Consider the following 20,103-nt stretch of genomic DNA (forward strand, 5'->3'; position numbering starts at 1 on the left):
TCAGGGTGATTATCGCTGCTGGAATGGAAATGGCCTGTCATATAGAGTGTGTGTGTGTGTGTGTGTGTTTGAACAAATCCCTGGTGCTCATCCGTTAAATCCTTTAATGCATCTCAGCGCCTATGCGCCATTTTGGTTAGCCTTCTCTGCTCTCTGCTCTAAATCTCTGCTGTAATGAGCAAATCTATTCTCAGTTCCATTCTCTGCTCTCAACGAAATCCCTAAAACACACAGTGATCCTCTTTTGTGTGCGCTAGAAAACACTTGACCAGAACAGAATAGCATCGAATCGAATAGGGAACACAATAGAGGACACACAATGGAACAGATATGTCTTAAGTAAACAAACTGACACTTGATTTCAGTATGCCAAAAACTAGCCAAAAACTGGCCTAAAACAACACTCACACAACACCATGAATTCCGACAAAACGGTGAATTGCCAAAACCAGAAAATCGGCCTAAAAAAAAATGTAGAGAAAAACTAAACCACAAGTGAAATGGACTTGACAATACCCTGGCAAAATCTGTGAGAATATAGAAAATATTCAGGACTTTAATTGAAGGTTTTTCGTTAAGTTTCAATATGCCCTTAAAAGTCATTACCAATTTTTGTTTAGGGGGTATAGAAAAACCGTTAACCGTTATTCATAGGACACAAATTTCGACGTTTGGTGAATGCGCAGATACACTTAAAAGCTAGTTTCCTGTCACGCCCACTGCGCCACATATGTATGTATGTATGTGTGTGTGTTTGTTTTTTTGGAGCTGGACTCCACCGCCTCGTCGCCGATTTTGTTATCATTAAAACCACGCGAAAAGTGTTCTAATTGCAAAACTTTTGCCATGTTGTTGGTGTTGCCGTTGCCGCGTGTTTGTGGTAATTGCAAATTGCAGTGGCATGCAGCTGTAGCCACCATGCCCGCCACCGCCCCAGTCCCAGTCCCGGCCACTTTACTTCACTCTACTTCAGTTCGAGTCGACTTCGGTTTAACTGAATGAAAGGAAACAGCCTGGCCAATCGCCGGGGAATAGCTGGCTAACTCTTTTGAACAGGCGGCGGGGCTTTTAATTAAAAGTGACGAGTGTTTAATAAGTGGTGGAAGAGTGCAACTTTACTCCTTCCCTCTCTCTCTCTCTCCCTCCCGCCCTCCTGCCAAGCCATATCCTTGTTGTGGCAACATGCAAATTCAATGTGTTTTTGGAGTTGTGGTATAAATTATTATGCCATTCAATATTATGGCTAAATGTGAGTCACAGAAATTGACAAGAAATTAATTTCTTAAATGCTTAACAACAAATTCATTAAATTTTTTAAGTGAACAGAGAGATAGATAGAGCGAAAGAAGGAAGAGATAGCTAATATTTAGTAATTTCCTTGCTTAATTTGAAATTTTTTTACTTTCTCTCTTTATTTTTTATATGTAGAATGTCGAAATGCAAGAAAAATTAAATTCTTTCTTTTTGAAAATGTTCATATTGAGATTTGAAATTGTCCAATGCTTAAGAGAATCAAATTTCTTGTTTTTGAGAGTTCCAAAAGCCGATTCGGAAAATTTATTGCATATGATCGATGAGTTAAGATCAAAAATTTATCAATATATCCAATTATTGTTAGAAATTTCAGATTCCAAATCTGCATAGGCGGTTCTAAGACTGTTGCCCCTTAAAGTATGCAATAGGCTGGAAAGGTATACATTATTTGCCAGCAGTTTATAACTTTTTATTGGACTATTAACTGAAAAATTACCTAAAAGCAATGTTTTCTGTAAGAATTTTGTTTTTATTTGGGGTTTGGGACTGTTTATTGCATACTTTTGGGAGCAAATTTATTTAATTTGCTTATCTGCCAGATAAATGACATTCCAAACAAACTATTTATTTAAAATTGAGTTAGTGAAAAGGAAAATGATATTCAATTTAATTATATAAATGTTAAATAAATTGGAATATTGATTACATAAATGAAGAACTCGTTTAGTTGGGCCTAAAGAGATAGAGAGAGAGAGAGGGAGAGAAAAAAATCAAAATCAATCAATTGCCCCACCAATAAATATCAATATCAACTTGCCTTTCAATCAAACTCATTATGCTAATGAAGACACACAACTGCACACGCCTACACATAGACGAATACACACACACACACACACAATTGCAGTTGTATACTTACCCACCCCCTTTATCCATTAACTCCCCTTGTCGAAGTTACTAAGTAAGTAAGTGACTTGACTTGACGGAACTCGAACTTAACTCAATTCGACTCGACTCGACTTGACTTGACTTGACCAACTTGTCGAGTTGTGGTTGTTGTGGCCAAAAAGACCAAAGCACCCTGCCTTCACCCACCTTCTACTTCTCTTTTGGGCCTGTCTGTCTCCCTATTGCTATTCTCTTCTTTCTCCCCCTCCGCACCCCTTTAGCATACATACTTATACCTGAGCATGATCATGATCACGATGAACATCGACAGCTTGCGGCGACGTTTAAATTTGTTCATACTATAAACAAAATGAGCTAAAGATTCTATCTGTTCGTGTAAATATTTGTTAAAATTAAGCTTTCAACTGAAAAGTCTCAAAAATGTAAAAGAGAAACAACAACAACAATTTTGTTTTTATTTTTATTTTTATTTTTATTTCCTTTTTTTTTTTTTTTTGGCAATCAAAATCAAAGTTTTCTCTCAAATGGCATAAGTTGTATCGATTTTGTTGATATTTTTGGCAATTCGATTGAAGAGAGATCACAGCTCCCATATGATGGTATATATATATATATATATATAGGTATATATAGTTATTTGTTAGATCGAAGATGATATATCTAGAAATTTCAATAAAGATGACTTTTTGGCTGAGAGAGCATTTCATATTCGTTTCAAAAATTTGTGTTTTAAATATTCATATTACCATATGTTTTTGTTTTTATTGTGTGCGAGTGTGTGTGTGTGTGTGTTAACTTTGTTTGCATTTTTAATGTGGTGTTTTTTTTGTTGTATAGTATTTAGCTTGAGGCAAATGTTTTTTGTCTTTAGTTTGTCGTGTGTGTTGGGCTTGGATAATGTTTCATTTTGTTGTTGTTTTAGTTATTTTTGTAATATTTTCTCAAATTAGCCCGCAGACATTGTGGGACATGCAAACTTTCCGTTTTTAAGTTAACTCTTTTGAGTGACGGTCGTCAGTCGGTCTGTCAGTTAGTCAGTTAGTCAGTTGGCCATCAGTCGACAGTAGCCAACACCATGGCAACGAGAGTTTGCACACATAATTCAATTAATTTGATTTAATTGCCGCAATGAAAGCGGCCCATAAATGCATAAATTATATTTTCCAACTGAGAACTGAGAACTGAGCTCTGAGCTCTTAACAGAAATCAAAGTCCTCGGCAACTCGTAACGTTTTTTTTGCTTTGTTCTTAAATGGCATTCCACCATTTTCCAACAACCCTTTTCCAAAGGGGGTTAAAATGCATCTGTTAGGTGAGAGAGACAGAGACAGAGACAGAGACAGGGACAGGAATGAGTTGCCCTACCCTTCAACCACATTGGCAAATGGCCTAATGACGTTGTGAATTTGTGGTTGTTGTTGCTGTTGCCTGTCAACGTGTCTTGAAAGTTGTGAGTATTTTTTTTTTTTAATTTTTTATGAAGTTTTAAGCAGGTACTAAGTGTAATGGCAGTTTAACACGTCAACGGGAATACATTTGACAGGAATAGAGAACTTATGGGGGTCAGGGGTAAACAGACTAAGTCAAAAGGGTGAAAGTGTAGCTAAAATGGAAGTTATTTGGAAAGGTCTCTTGTTTTAGAATCAATTAAAAAAATTGAATTAGAAATTAGAAATTAAAGATTTTTTTCAAGCCGCTAGCCCCACGCCGTCTCACCGTCTCACCCTCACAGTCAAGGGGTTTGTGAGAGACTAATCAACCCCAATTATGGCCAAAAGCAGGGAATCTGATACCAGGCATCAGGCCAAGCACTTACCAAAGTTCGAGTTCAAATTAATTGCAATATGAGGCACATTAAATGTGACCCGTTTTTGCTTTTGTGGGGTCCAAACGAATCTTTCGAGGGTTGGCCTAATAAACTGCTTGCCATAGAAAATGTCATGTGGTCCTAATGAGCGGTCAGTTAATCATGTTATTCTAGATGTTACAATTACCAGACCAGACCAGACCAAAAGGACTTGACCATGGGGCAGTGGAAAGTGGGCGTGAGTGTCTGCTGTTGATATTGTGTATCTAATTGAAGTTGAAAATTGTGACTTTGGTTGCATTTTAAGCCATTTTACAAATTAAAACCATAAATACATAAATTTTGTATCTTGTACGGTTCGCTTTTGATTTTTACTACCATTTACTTGGAGTTGTTGCCATTACATTACATTAAAGACACGTTTGGGCCACGAAACGCATCTTCTTCAATCTCATATAGACGTAATTATGTTTCGAGGCTCATATTTTGGTGGTTGGCCTCGAATTGGGAATTTGATCTTTAATATCTATATAAACATTAGATCCTTTTTCAAAGAGTCCTTAATTGGTAATGGTTAAAAATTGGCTAATGTTGAACGTAATACAGAGTCTATCTTTGGTCGATCAATTGATGGGTTTTATTTTTGCAGATTTCGCAAAAATAATAAATAATACAAGGAACAAAAAAAAAAACTGAAACTCTGCAGATAAGGCTGAACGAAGAGAAGAAGAGGAGAGAAAGAGAATATATATATAAAAATTATGATGAAAAAGTCTGGAGCTTTGGAAACTTCATTAATTTTTGCCTCTGCTGTTGATGCTTCTTCATTTTGTTCTTAATTTTTTTCTTCTTGGTTTTTTTTTGAGCGTCATTGTTAATGAGTTTTCGTGTATGGCTTACTTATAAGAACGCAGGAGGAGAAAAGGGAACTTCAATCTCAACCCAATGGACCAGTTCCAAGGAACTCTGTCCCTAAGACAAAGTTGGTAAAACGAGAGAAACGACCAAGACAGAGACTGGGCTACTTAATATTGCTGCTCTCTCTCTCTCTTTCTGTCGCTCAGTGAGCGGTGATTCTTTTTAAAATTTTTAATAAACTTCTGGACGAAACAAACTCCTTTCGCCTTTCGGTCCTCTCTCTCTCTCGGTGCGGTTCCCACGCTGCTTTTAATTTCTGAAACTCTCAGGCAAACGAACGAAAATCAAAGCCATTAGTTTACACTTTACATGCTAATGGAAGGATGAGGATGAGGACGAAGTGGCATCCTTCCAGTCTTTGCCAGATTGCCTTAAGGCTCTGGCTTTGGCTCTGACTGTGGCTCTGACTGTGGCTCTGACTCTGGCTTTGACTCTCTTTTGCTCTTTGCCTCTGCCGGCTTCTGGACAACCAATGAACTTTTTTAATTGCCTATGAAAATTGCGCCTCAGTCTCAAGCGTATTTGGGTAGCCTTCGTTCGTTCATTCTGCATCTTCTACACAGATTCCGCTCCCGTTTCGGCTCCCATTCCAACTCCAATTCCAACTTTGACTCCTACTTGCTGCCTGCCTCATCTTTGGAGTTAAGTTTTGTCTGGCATTTCGCGCAATTTAAAAGTTTCTTTTACCATTTTTTTTTGTTTTTCTTTGTCTTTTCTTGGGTTTTGGTTTTTATTTGCACTCTGGCGCCGGAGATTTTAAAGTTGCAGTAAAACTTTTTGTTGGAACATTTGACGGGTTTTTTTGGTACACTGATTGGATGGATGCTGATGAAGATGATGATGCTGATGATGGAATGAAAGAAACTCAAATGCGAGTCGCTGCTTTTTGTGTGGCTCCCATACACTGTGCTACAAAGTTCTTGCCATATGCGGATTAGCAAACAAAAAATTGAAAGTAAAGGCATGGTTTATGGCCCAATGAACTGAAGGATTTCGCAACTTACTTATCATAAATATTCATAGCACCCGTGAAAACGTCATTTCGAGAAAGAGTTAAGTAAGAGTTACGACACTCTACCCCCTAGCCTCATGCCTTGTTACAGATTGAACTCTATACATAGTACATATGTATATATGGATGGGGGCAGAAATTAGTTCTCTTTAGGCTAATTAAAACGGGTCGAAATGACATTGCGGCATGGAACAAAGGTAGCAAAACCGACAAAAGACGACACGCGAGCTAAACAAATTTGGTCAACTCAGCGGGGAGGTGGAATTACGATGGACTACTACCACTACCACTGCCACTACCACTACCTCAATGTCTTTAGGCCAAGATGCTGGCTGATGTCGAGCTGGGTTGCACAGCAGGCGCTATCAGCGAATGGCGCTGTAGGTTCAGCACCTTTTTTGTTTTTTGGTTGATTCCTCTCCTTTCTTCATCTACGGTTTTTGGGTTTCTCTCTCTCTCTCTCTCTCTCTCTGTCTCATTGGAGGCAACAAGTTGTTCAGTTCAATCAGAGGCGGTGTCATAATTTTCACAGCAGGTGTCGTTGCTAATGATTTACAATGAGACAAAAGTGGAAGACAAGAGAGAAGAGTGTGTGCATCACCTTCTCGATGCAACAAAGTGCAGTCTCTCCCTCTCCCACTCCCTCACAATCTCCCTTTCTCTCTCTCTCTCTCTCTGGGTCTGTCTGTCTGTCGGCAAACAACAATAAAACGTGAAAAATCTAAATTCGTTGTGGCAGACGATGTCGGCTTTTTAGTTCTAAATGTTTTTGAAGTTTGGTTAAAGAAATGAAAAAGCAAAAGAAGTAACCAACGAAATTCGAAAAACAATTCATTATTCAGATTGTCTATATGGTCAGAAAAAAAGACAACAAAAGAAATGAAAACCAACAGCAACAACAACAACAACAAGAACATTTAAAATGGTTAAAAGGCGGAGCTATGGGGCGTTGCAGGGGCTCGCCGCGCTAATTTGGGTTTTTGAGAAGGCAGGAAAATGATTAGCAGAAGTTGTCGACGACGATGATGATGATGACGATGACGACGACGACGACAATGTGGCGCCAAAGGGCGCCCCTAGGGAGCATAAATGCCAAACAAATTGTTAAACACTATTGTAAACGATTCGATTTGGATATACCTGCAATCATATGTACATATGTGGGTACAATGAAAAGTTATCTAAATCCAAATCGATTTGGATCAATTGGCCTTTGATTAAATTAAATCTAAACATCTATGCAATGGGTAATATTGATACTAAAGATATGGACTTGATTGTTGGTTTTAGATATACATTTGATACTTTTCCTTAATGTCTTTTAAATTCTCAATCAAATTGCTTAAACCCACTAACCCACTCCCTATCTGCCCCATTCACACACACACACACACATACACAAAACAAAGACGAAGAAGAAGAAGAAGAAGAAGAAAAAAGAGCCTGATCGATTAATCAAATCAACTTGCATTTTAATTTACTTTAACTTGACTGACTGACTAACTAACTGACTGACTTGCCTGCCTCGATATCATTTTGTATAATTTCCATGCCATACAATGCACACACGAGCGCTATATATGCGTGTGTGTGTGTGTGTGTGTGTGTGTGTTTGAGCACACATACAAGCAAAGCCATTACTCATACGCGCAGTTGCACGACGTTGAAATTGCTCCAATTAAGTGGATATTTTTTTTTTTTTGGTTTTTTCTGCAGAGAGGCCAAAGCAGTTCGGTGGCTCAAATGTTGCGGATTGTCCGTCTATCTGTCTGTCTGTCTCTCTGACTGTTCTGCACGATTTCGAGGCTGGGGTTTTTGTTTTGTTTTTGGTGGTTTTTTTTTTTTGGGGTGATGTCATTAGGCTGCCAAAGCACCTGTCTGTATTCATATTGCACCAGAGCTGAGGCCGAGGCTTGCTCTTTGCCTCGCCCTCTAACTGCAAATGCGGAAACTGTTGTGGAAATGCACATGGACATGATAGTTTTGGCCATGGACTTTTGGTGGGAAGTTGTAGGGCGGACTATTTTAGCCAATTACTTGCCAAATAGCAGCTTCCGCGGATCTCTGATCCGTTTCTCCCTCTTCTTTCGCTTTCTGATCTCAATTCCTAATCATTGCCTGATTGCGGGTTGCCAACATTGACCAGCTTCTTCTTCTGTCCTCCCTCTATCCAGGCACCGTTTGTCCGTTTCTCTTTTGTAAGCCAATTTTTGTTGTATCTATTGCCCCTCAACGGTAAAAATCTCAAACTAGACAACTGTAAATCGTTCAAAAAACAGAGAAAAAAAAACTATTAACTTAATCTCTTTGGACAGGCAGCCACTTGGCTTTTCTGATTGTGACTACTGGGCGATTGCACTGAGAGAATAGGCTAAAACATTTAACAAAAATGTATGAAATATATGAATTGAAGGAAAAAGAAGTGAAAAATAAAGTGAATACATGAGTAAGCAAAGTAATCAGTGAGATAATATACCAACAACTGATATATATATATCCAAATATATCAACTGATTATGATCTTAACTTGTTTGACTTATGAAATTTTATGGAAACCCCCTTAAAGTAGGCATCTCTTACATTAATCTTTCTGTCTTGCTCTCTCCCTTGCTATAATCTCCTTCTCTTTCTCGCATTCTCTTCACATCTGAAGGCATATTAGATTGAAAAAGTGTTTCACTGTGAAATGTGTTTGATGAGGATACCAAATGATTCCCATTTTCGACCGTCGTCAATCAGTCAGTAATTAGTGTGAGACAGAGAGAGAGAGAGAAAGAAAGAGAGAGAGAGAGAGTTGAGTTTCATAAAGGACAAGTGTTGGAATTCCATAGACATGCCGCTAGACAAAAACGGAATTGAAAATTAGTTTTGGTCCCTACCAACAAAACAAAAGAAAATACATTTCAAATGAAACTGCAAAACACTTCCTTTTCTTGCATTTCAGTTAAGCCGAACTCGTAATGCACTTACCCAAGTTTTTAGAATTTCCCCTAAGGATACTTTTATCCCTTAAATTAGAGCATAATAAAATGGGTAAAATGAAATTTTCAATTCTGTTTTTGGTTTCGCATTCTGTTTGGTTTGCCTTCTCTTTTTTTGGGTTCTTTTTTTTTGGTTTTTTGGAGATTTGATTTACGTAGCGAATTAATTTTGTGGGTCGGCGGCGTCGGCGGCGGCATTAGAAACCGACGGAGACGTCTCCGTTGTCGACAGGAAGCAAAATTGAGCAGAACAAATTTGTATTTAAATAATTTGATCGGTTTCGCGCGAACTTGGAGCCTTTTAGTTCAATTAAGAGAATTGTTTTCGAATTGGATATTTTCTCACGCCGCAAACTGATTGTCCATCTTTGTTGTTGTCTTTTGCAGGATCATCCCAGTTTGCGGGGCACACCGTTGGCCATGCTGGCCGCCCAATGCAATAAGCTGTCGAACAAATCACCACCTCCATTGGCCGATGCAGCTGTCGGCAAGGGTTTCCATCCATGGAAGAAGAGTCCCAGTTCTCCGGTAGCTGGTAGCAGTGGCAGTGGCGGAGGAGGAGGCGGCGGCGGAGGAGGAGGTGGAGGTACAACTAGTGGTGGTCAACATTCACCATGTGCCATCTCAGCGGCCAGTTCATCCAGCTCCAGTGGCAGCACTAGTGGTGGTGGTGCTGGTGGTGGCAATGGCGGTGGAGCATCCCGAAGCTCGGGCAGTAATAGCAATAGCAGCACCATGGTCAATATCACAGCTAGGTAAGCATCCAAATGGCGCACAGTGGTCCACAAAAGGGTCCCAATCCACTTTCCATTGTGGACCATAGTGCGTTTTGTATGCCGTGGCGGCATGGCCAATCCCCCCCTTTGATTTGCTTCCTATTATACAACTTGTGAGTAATTTCAGCATCTATCCTTACAGTCGCCCCCTGGCCTCATCGTGCGCGGCTGTCAGCGGCACGGCGGCGGCAGCGGCCTCCGCTTATGGCGGCGATTTGTATTTCCCAAACACATCGTCATCATCGGCCAGCATGGCCAGCATGGCGGACAATCATCATATGCACCAGGGCCTGCTGGGCAAAGTGGAGGCTGGAGCTGCCGCCTTTGGATCGGTCTATTCGCGCCATCACTACGACTGGCCCTTTAATGCCGTCTCGCACAAGGCCGTCGAGGCTGCCAGCGTGAATACTGGCTGGTGGGATATGCATAGTGCGGCTGCTGCCGGAAGTTGGCTGGATATGGGCAGTGCGGCAGCAGCGGGCATGCACTCGACCATGGCGAACTATGCGAGTGCTGCGGCTGCCGGCAGTGATTATTCATCGGCATTAACCCACTCACTGTCAAATACGGCACATTTGTTAAGCTCCAATCAGCATCTGTTACAGGATACATACAAGAGCATGTTGCCCGGCCAGGGTGTGGGTGTGGGCGTTGGTGTTGGTGTTGGTGTGGGTGTTGGGGGATTCTCGTTGCCGCATAGCTCACCGTCGGCAGCGGCAACAGCGGCCTCGCCACAGGCCTCAACCCCGTCGACACCGTCGCCGCGATCGCAACGCCGTTATGCGGGCCGGGCCACATGCGATTGCCCCAATTGCCAGGAGGCCGAACGTTTGGGTCCTGCTGGCGTCCATTTGAGGAAAAAGAATATCCATTCATGTCATATACCCGGCTGCGGTAAGGTTTATGGGAAGACTTCACATCTGAAAGCCCATCTGAGGTGGCACACCGGCGAGCGTCCCTTTGTGTGCAATTGGTTGTTCTGCGGCAAACGTTTCACACGATCCGATGAACTGCAACGACACTTGCGAACGCATACCGGCGAGAAACGCTTTGCTTGCCCAGTGTGCAACAAGCGTTTTATGCGCAGCGACCATCTGGCCAAGCACGTGAAGACCCATAATGGCACAACGCCCAATGGCATTAAGAAGGGCTCCTCGGAGTCGTGCAGCGACTCGGAGGAGGCCACCAATCAGTCGGGTGAGTCAAACGGGCTAAGCGGCGCGACCAGTGGCCAGCAGCAACAGCAACAACAGCAACAGCAGCAACAGACGGGCGGAGGCGGTGGCGGCGGGGGTGGCTCCGCCGGAGCGGCAGCCAATGGTGCAAGTGGCAGTGTGACGGCTTCGGCCAGTGGCAGCTCTGGCAGCCATCCCGGCACCCCGACTTCGCTGCATGGCCTAAATGCCACAAGCACGCCCAGCAGCACTAGTTTGCTGGTGGGTGGCGGTCTGCACCTGGCCTCGCCGCACCAGATGGTCGCCGCGGGCGGCTCGCCGGTGATGCTTCATCAGCACCAACAGCAGCAGCAGCAGCAGCAACAGCAGCAGCAACAACAACAGCAACAGCAACAGCAGCAGCAACATCATCAGCAGCACCAAACACAACATCAACAGCAGCAACAGCAACATCAGCAATTCTCACAGCAGCAACATGCCCATCTGCATCATCATCATCACCATCACTTGGCCGGCAGTCCTGGCCTCGATCATCGGCTAGATCACAGTGCGCTAGTTGATATCAAGCCACCCATGGTTTGAGGGTCGCTGGGACCCTTTCTGTTCACCAACTAACCTGGCACGAACAGGAACGGGGCCCACAGCTGGACGACTAGATTCATCGATGGAATGAATTTAATTTCTTCTTGTAAATATTAAATATAGCTCTACATTTTAGTTTTGTTTACAAAACCCTCCCCCCCCATGTGTGTGTCTAAATATCTATGCCTATGAAAGTATATATATATATATATATATATATATATATCGAAGTATGTGTATATACATATATGTATATTTATGTGTTTTATAAATAATATATATCGTATAACAAATTTATGGCTAATAATATTACAAAAAAAAAAAAAAAAACAAACAAACCAAAAAAAAAACTTTTTTTTTTTCTATCGTAATTAATTTTTTTTTTTTTGTCATAGATTTTAAGTAAAATAATGGAAATATCACAATCGCTTAATGAATTAATCAATGCTTACAAATAAAAATGATAAAGAATCAAAGTAAATAAAAAAAAACAATTTATAGGGGGATAAAAAAAAAATTATTGTTGAACATAAAACAAAAAGAAAGTAAAGAGAGAATAAAAATAAAAATAAAATATATTTCTAGTCCAATTAAAAAACAAAAATGCAAACAAAAACGACAAAAAGAAAGTAAAAACCAAAATTGTAAAAAAAAAAAACAAAAGTCCAAGGCAAAGTTATAAAATTCTTAAACACTTTTTGTAAATTAGCCCATTTCTTTACAAAACTTTATAATAATAATAAAATATTAATAATAATACAAATTTATTGCATAAAATCATCAAATTTTCTAGCTGTTAGCGCTTAAAAAAAAATATATATATATGAGAAATGTTTTTTTTTTTGTTGTTTTTTATTTAATTTATCCTTTTTTTTCATGGTTTAAGCTTACAAAATATTTAAACATAAACTTTTACATACTTTAAATCAAGCTTGAATACAAAAAAAAAAAAAAAAAACAAAATGAAAATAAAAATGAAACTACAAATACAATATATACAAATATATAGGTATATATATATTTTTTTTTTTAATAAAATGTAAATTAATTATTTAAAAAAAACGGCAAAAACAAAATACAAATATTTAAATTTCATTACAAATAAATGTAAAAAACCCAAAATTAAATTCGCAAAACTGTAAAAACTTATGTACATTAAAGTGATTTATTTTTCCCTTTCTCCTTCCCCTCCTTTCTATCCCCAATATCCAAAAAAAAAAAAAAGGAATTGCTTTTGGTGGGTGGTCTAACAAGTACTTAACTAAAGTATTGCAAATTGGACTTGACAGTTAAATCTGTTTTCGAACACGTAAGAAATCGGACTTGTCTGAAGATGGATGATTTTGTTCCCTTGTCTTCAATCTCACAGGATTTCTAATGTTAATCTAAATCTAAAACTCCCAGCTAATCCTAGAACTTAAAATAATTACAAATTTCTGTTTAATTCCTTTCGAAATCTTGACTTGCTTCTTATTTAAAATGTTAATTACTTTGTTTGATTGAAAAGTTGTAGTTTAGTTGAAAAAAAGTTACTTTCCAATATAAATTACAACATTTTCATTACTAGCTTTGTGTGAATAGGATTTTCTTAAATTAAAAATTGGAAAGTTTATTTTCATTTAGAAAGAAAAACATTAATCTTTCTATCTTTGACTAGGCCGTGAATTTTCTCTGTCTAAACACTTTACAAATTATTTAAAACTGATTTCAAATAAATTCGAAATTTTATTCGATTTTTTTTTTTTTTGAAGGAAATCAAAGTTTTTAAATTCAGAATTTTACTTAAAAAATTTGCAATAATTTTATTAATTAATGCTAAATTGTAGCTCAATTGCAACCTTTCTCAAATAGGATATGGAAATGCGTGGACTGGATAATCAAAGAAAACGAAATCCTGCAACACCTCAAGGATCAGCACTGAGTAAGGATATCAAGGATCTCCCATTGACAGACTAACTATTCTCGTTCAAACTCCAAAAAAAAGCTGCTAAATTGGACAAATCTTTGAATTAGTTTATAAAAATAAGTAAACAAATATATACATTTAATTAAAATTTTAGAAAACTCAATTAAAGATTATAAAATAACAAATAAACTGAAATTATATATTTTTTATTATATGGTTTTTGCAAATATTCACTTAGACTTCACTTAGAACTTTACACCTAAGTAGGTAACTTAGATTAAGTTCAAATAACTAGACAAAACGATTTCAATATCAAGAAGCAAGTTTTAAGAATTGTTGAGATGTTTTCTAATCGAAGGAGATCAATTTGTAATCAATTCGTGGGAATGAATATTGAAATTTTGTTTTGCTTCGTCTTAATAGACTTTTAACTGTCGTTAGTCGTCATTAGATCAATACTAGAACATTTGAATTTCATATTCCAATTTGAAATTGATTGATAGATGGAATCGTTTCTAAAGATAAGGCCAAATAGATGCATGTTTTGAAATAAAGTCTATACTGGCAAGTATTTTAACCCATAACCTTATTGCTTAGAGGGTACTTCAGAGTCGTCGATATCTATGTTCCCTTTTTCTAATGTTGTCTAAGGGTGACTAGGGAAAGACGAGAGCAAAAAAACAAAAAACAGATTTCCTGCTTTTTTCCCCCCCCAACTTCAATACCAACTCTGATTTCAAAATTCTGCCTGCCCCTTGAGTAAATCATGCTAGCTGGTCTTGTGTATGTGGGTGTTGTGGGTGTTGTGGGTGATTTAAATTTTATTACCATCTGGATGGTTGGGTGGCACACACAGATTGAAATTGAAGTGTGTGCAGATTGTTTCTGTTGAGTAGATTAAGCTGCGCAGTTATTTTTACGCTTATGTTTTGACATTCGCCAAAATTGGGGGCGGCAACGGCCGCAATCATGAGCAGGATGAGGAGAGAAGGTCTTGAAAAGGGGAAGTTGGCAGTGGGTAAAGAGAGCTGCCAAGGGTCTGGGCCAGATAGAAGATCTACGACCAGAACATTCACTCACTCAGTGGGAATCATTGGGGTTCGGTTTTGAATGGGCAAACGGCAAAAACAATTTGCCAGGGTAATGAATTGAAGATTCACTTGGTAAATGGTTAATGCTAAATGAAATGGGATGAGATATTAAATGCTGGCGCTATGATGGTTGATTCCGATTGAAATGCCTCACCACCATATCCAACCAAAGCAAAAACATTTTCACAATTACTCGACTTGAATTTTAGAAAATATAAGATAATAATTACTATATCTAAATTACATTTTTGCATTAAGCACAAATAGTTTTATATGGAACTCAGATTTAATCATAATATGTATATATAATCTGAAAGTTTCCCATCAATCATTCTGATATTTGATACTCACAGAAATATAAAAGTGTTGGGCTAATAAAAGTGGCAATCTTCCATAAGAAAGTTGGCTAAAATCTGGCTTAAAGTGAACAACTTTAGTTAAACTTAAAAGAAACTAAGTGTACTATTTATTGAGAACACATTTTTGGAGATCAAACTTTGAAAACGAATGTTCAAAGGTCCAGCCATATCATATGGTCATAAGTATATACACTGAAGGACACGAATTTAAGACGCTTTTTTTATTTTACTTTTGATTTTCTTGGCTCCTAGTTAACTTAATGGAATAATCTGTAATTTGTTGGTTATTGTATTTAGATAATGGACCGTCAAAATGGTCTTTATAATTTTACCCGTTTTTTTGAACAAAGAAAAGTCAATTTTTTGGGGGCATATATTTAAGACGTTTTTTCCAAAATCTTTAATATTACAGATAGAAGTTTAAACTTTTTGAATAAGTTGTAGATCTAGCAAAACTGTGATAAACTGCATACCACAAATTTTTTTGATTTAGCCCCAATTTTCGATTTGGAGCCAATTGTAAATCTAAATTTTGTAAGTACATTTTTGGTCCTTTGGGAGAGTCCATTTTACGACACTAATTCATACTAAAGTACTTTTTTCCTTAAACTACGAGAGAAAGTGAATTGAATTTCCCGTCGAATGACATATTTTTCATTAAAATCGAATAAAAATTAGATTGTTTTTTTGCCCATTAAACGTCTATCTTTAATATTTAAGATTTTGGAAGAAAAACGTTTTAAATATATGCTCGTCCATTATCTGAATACAATAACCAACAAATTGCAGAAAAAGTTATTTCATTAAGTTATCTAGGAGCCGAAAAAAAAAAAATGTCTTAAAATCTCTTAAAATTTATATAAAATAGACTTTGACTCGGCTTAAATGCAGATTTTGGCTTAAATATCAAACATATCAGGTCACATGTTTAGATTATTTCTTTATTTTAATCTAGAAAGTTACTTTATACATTACATAGAAGAAAATCAATTCCAGAAGTTCCTTTATAATTGCTAAATTAAGACATGTTCTTAATGTGATAACAAAACATTGAAATACGGCTATTACCTAACATAAGTAATGTAGCTAAGTCAGCTCAATTTGATCTCCCTTTTACGCCATGGACTAAAAACTTTAGAAGCAATTAATTAATTATATATGTAGGATAGTTGGGACTTTGGTCAATATAATGCGGCTACGAACCCATTTTAAATTGAAAAAACATTAAATTCTATTGCGTTCTAGAGGTAGAACGTGAGTACTTTCAATTCCGATGTGAATGCGGATCCAATATATATATACCACTGGCCTTGACTTAACTCGATCTGTTTTAACAACAACTCGAACTTTCACGATTGTGATTCCCTAAATCTCAATCTAAGACGATTCCATATATATGGACTTTAGTTGTAATAAGTCTTAAGTAAGTAATTTTCAATCGATAGACTGTAAACTTCATGTGTGTTCGCTCATTCGAATTGATGAAATCCAAGATTTATGGGAAGATATACAATATATAATAAGAGTTTGTCACTTGAAAAGAACTGCTGATAGTCCAACAGAGAGTGCAGTTTTCTTTAGCCTCTGTGGAAGTCTTGGAAGTTAGGGTCAAGTGTACTTGATGGGATCGGCAAACCCTTCCCTTCGATATAAATTTTGGCGACTATAAAAAATCATGAAACTTTGGGCTTAAAATTTTTACTTGAAGTGCCATTCTAAGCTAAGCTTCGTTCACTTTATATCCTGCTGTGATTGTCCTGCCACACACACACACACACACACACAAACACACACTCTCAACCCAAATGCAATAGTCAAATTTCAAAAGAGAATCCGAGCAAGTTGTAAATTAAAATAATGAAAAATACTTGCTCACAGACGAGCATAGACACGGATATAGTTAGAGAGATACACGCAGAGTGAGAGAGAGAGAGAGAGAGAGGGAGAGAGATGGAAACGAAAAAAGGAAAGACATGCGTTTGGCATCAGTTTGCAAAGGAAGGACTCAATGGCAGTAGTGCGAGCAGGATGATAAATGAGCGTCACAACGGCGCTGACAAAATCATTAGCAGCAAATTTTAATTAAAATATAGTATTTTATGATTTTTTTTTTTTTTTGTTGCTCTTTATTTTTTTGTCACACATTCGAACGGAGTTAGGCGCCACAGCAGTCGGTCTCTTGGTCTCTCCCTGTCTCGCTTGCTCATCTCCAGCTGCTTTCAAAAGTGTCAACACTTTATTATTATGAATTTTTCTTCTTTTCTGGAGAGACAGAGAAAGTGAGAGGGCGAAAAGGGAGACTGAGAGTGAAACAGTGTCGACGCTTTAGGCATTTCAAGAATTTTTTAATGGTAGCCACGCCTCTTTCGCTCTGCATGCTCCCCCAATATCTTGTTCACACATTGTTTTCATTAAGCAACCAAAAAAAAAAAAAAATAAAATAAAATATAGATATATATTCAAATATGTTCTGTCAATGAAAAAACGGGTAAATCTGGGTATATATCGCACATTTGAAAATTATATTTAAATTTTATATTATATTTTAATGTAATAAAGCCCTTACAATAGATAATATGAATATCCCTTTATAATCGCAAAGGTATAACTTCTTTATATAGATTGGAAAACATTTTGAATTGAAACCAAAGTGAACTTAAAGTCGTCAATCAGGTTAAGTAGTTCGAGAGTCCTTTCGAATGATGGTAGGGTATACATATAGTCGAATATATCTACTTATATATTTTTATGGAAGAAATTCTCAACAATTTCTTGACTACCAATCTCATTGCCCATGCATCTTCCAAACTCGAATTGAATGGAGTGTCTGTGATTTGTTGTTGTTGTTGTTGTTGGTGTTGTTTGGTGTTGTTTGGCTGTCATCTTATTGTGGCTTGTTGGGCTCTGCGACATCTGTTTGCATTTGACACGATTATTTATGTTTATCGCGCGTTAAATGCGCGCTATTATCAGCATAATAATCGTAATTAAAAGCCAACTAATTTATGGCAGTGATTTATGTCAGACCCATTCTTGGCATTCCTTGAATTGTATTTCACTTTTTGGTTTTTGTTTGTTTGTTTCTCCTGTAGTCCGTATCTCCGTAGTGTTCCCTTAGCAAATTCCGTGAATGAGTTTTGCTCGCTCTCTCTCTCTCTCTCTCTTTCTGTTTTGAGTTTCTGACTTTTGCCACTGCGCATAATGCCCCGCTGGGCAAGGATAAGAAGCGTTCCAAGGACTACCCACTGAGTGTTTTAATCTCATTAACTGTCGACGCTATATACATACATACATACATACATATTCTCATTTTTCAATTTACATTGTTGTAGTTGTTGGTGGTTTGTTGTTGTTGTGGTTGCAATAACATTTAAGCAAATTGCATTTGCTATCCTGCGGCGTATCAAAACGGCGAAAAACTCGAGGGAAATTGAATGATGGCCAGGGTTTGGGGAATCGCATCGAGTCGCGTGCGTTTGGATAATGAAATTTGAAGCAATTTGTCAATAGAAATGTTGTTACATATACACACACACACATACACTTACATATACATATGTATGTATATCTCTAATAGATCGCTCAAATGAAATGAAATGGAAACCTTTCAATTTATGCATAACAAAAATGTTATTTATATTATTATTATTATCATTTTGATTATGGAAACATTTTCTATAATAGCAAGTAGAAATACATACATGGAATATACATTCTACATATTAATTTTTAAATTAAATGTAGATCCAAATATGAATAAGATATTTTCAATAAGGAATCTTCGCCACTCGAATACGTTTTAAAGTGGTTTAAAAACTTTAAAAAGGATACCAACGGGATTAAAAATCACTAGATTTTGTTTGTTATCAGAATGAAGTCATTTCAGCCATTCCATTTCCATTTTCGTTATGTATTAGAAGTACTCTAAGTCTCAACTATTTTCCCTTGTTATCTAAGTAAAGGGTTGCATGAAAAGAAATTTAGAAAAAGCCACTAAAACTTAAGGCAATTCCAAAACTTGCTTGAAATATTTCAAGTGCCAACTATCTTGTTCTTACAAGTTACCATCCGAACTAAGTACGACATTACCATTTCCATTGGTATTTCTCATTCGTTTCTTATACTGGATTTGGATTTCCTATTTGAAAATATTGAAAATGGCCTAAGACAAGTTTGTTGCCATATTCATTCTCAATTTAAGTTCGATTTAGAAGAATATAGTTAAACTATATGCTCTTTCAAGTGTCTGATCACCCATTCAGCCAGACTTTTATTAAGTTCCCAATTTTCTATTTCAAATGTAATTAAGTCTAATTCTTAGCCAATCCCCCTTTGGAGAAAGTAATTGACAACCTTTCGACACTTTTTCGTGTCTAATTTAGTCTTATTTTTAGTCACTTAAGTTCATTTAAGACAGATTTTGCTCTTATAGAAGAGTCATTTTGAAGTTCTTCTTAATATAGAAATCGAAATGTTAACTTTTTACGATGCTCCAGTATGGTCAGATATAATGTCACATAAGCCAATTGCAAATCAGCCAGAATAAAGTCTTGATTCTACGTTTGACCTACATTGTCGAGTCAATGAAGAATTGGTATATATTAGATTATCGCGATTAACGCAAAATTTCATAATCAACTGTCATGATACAAGATATATGCATATAAACAATCTGACATAGCCATTTAGGTGTAGTTTTAGTCGTATTTTTAGTGTTTAATTTAGCTTGTAATAAATTTCCTTGGGGTTTTTCCACTTCTTTGTCTTTTTCCCCCTAATAGTTATGTCATCGCATACGCCACATGTCATATATGTAAATAAATATCTTAGTAGAAAAGGCCTAGTTCTTAGTCAAAACTTTTAAAATATTGTAAGATACCATTCACAAACAAACAATCTGTATTTATGAAAAAAATTGAATTGAAAATTGAAATGAGACATTATGAATTGAATATAATTACTTAATCAATAAGAGGACCCAAAATAGGACCCAAAGAGGACCCAATAAGAGGACCCAATAACCAAAGTGATTTCTGATGAAATAAGCTAACAATCAACCTGAAAAATCCTAGAACCTCTTATGACTTTCTTCATTCAACGTATCATAAACTATATCTGTGGGCAGATTTGAAAATTGATAACTCTTGAACTCTGAACTGAGTTGGTTTTGCCTTTAATGTGGCTCAGGATTTGGAGACATTTCTTATAAATTCCATAGAAACGGGAACTTTGTGCGCCTCATTCCACTCAACTGAACAAAATATGTAGCTTAGTTGCTTAAAAGCTTCTTCTATACAATTTGAGGTCATTAAGAATTCCCCGCAGGTCTGTCT

At 37.2% G+C, this 20,103-nt stretch overlaps 1 protein-coding gene across 8 annotated transcripts in view; it reads left to right on the plus strand.

The window, feature by feature from the left end:
• Positions 1-11,596, plus strand: part of Sp1 (transcription factor Sp8) — a 27,365-nt gene extending 15,769 nt beyond the window's left edge. For 7 of the 8 annotated variants that reach the window (XM_068299713.1, XM_068299704.1, XM_068299722.1 and 4 more), the window contains exons 3-4: positions 9,269-9,636; positions 9,785-11,596. In XM_068299713.1, the coding sequence (XP_068155814.1) occupies positions 9,269-9,636; positions 9,785-11,414 (1,998 nt within the window). In that variant the 3' untranslated portion in view covers positions 11,415-11,596. The remainder of the gene's footprint in view (positions 1-9,268; positions 9,637-9,784) is intronic. The other variant, XM_068299764.1, reaches the window with a different exon arrangement.
• The last annotated feature ends 8,507 nt before the right edge of the window (positions 11,597-20,103 follow it).

Source organism: Drosophila tropicalis, unplaced genomic scaffold (assembly GCF_018151085.1).
Source record: "Drosophila tropicalis isolate 14030-0801.00 unplaced genomic scaffold, ASM1815108v1 contig_158, whole genome shotgun sequence".
Lineage (NCBI taxonomy): Eukaryota > Metazoa > Arthropoda > Insecta > Diptera > Drosophilidae > Drosophila > Drosophila tropicalis.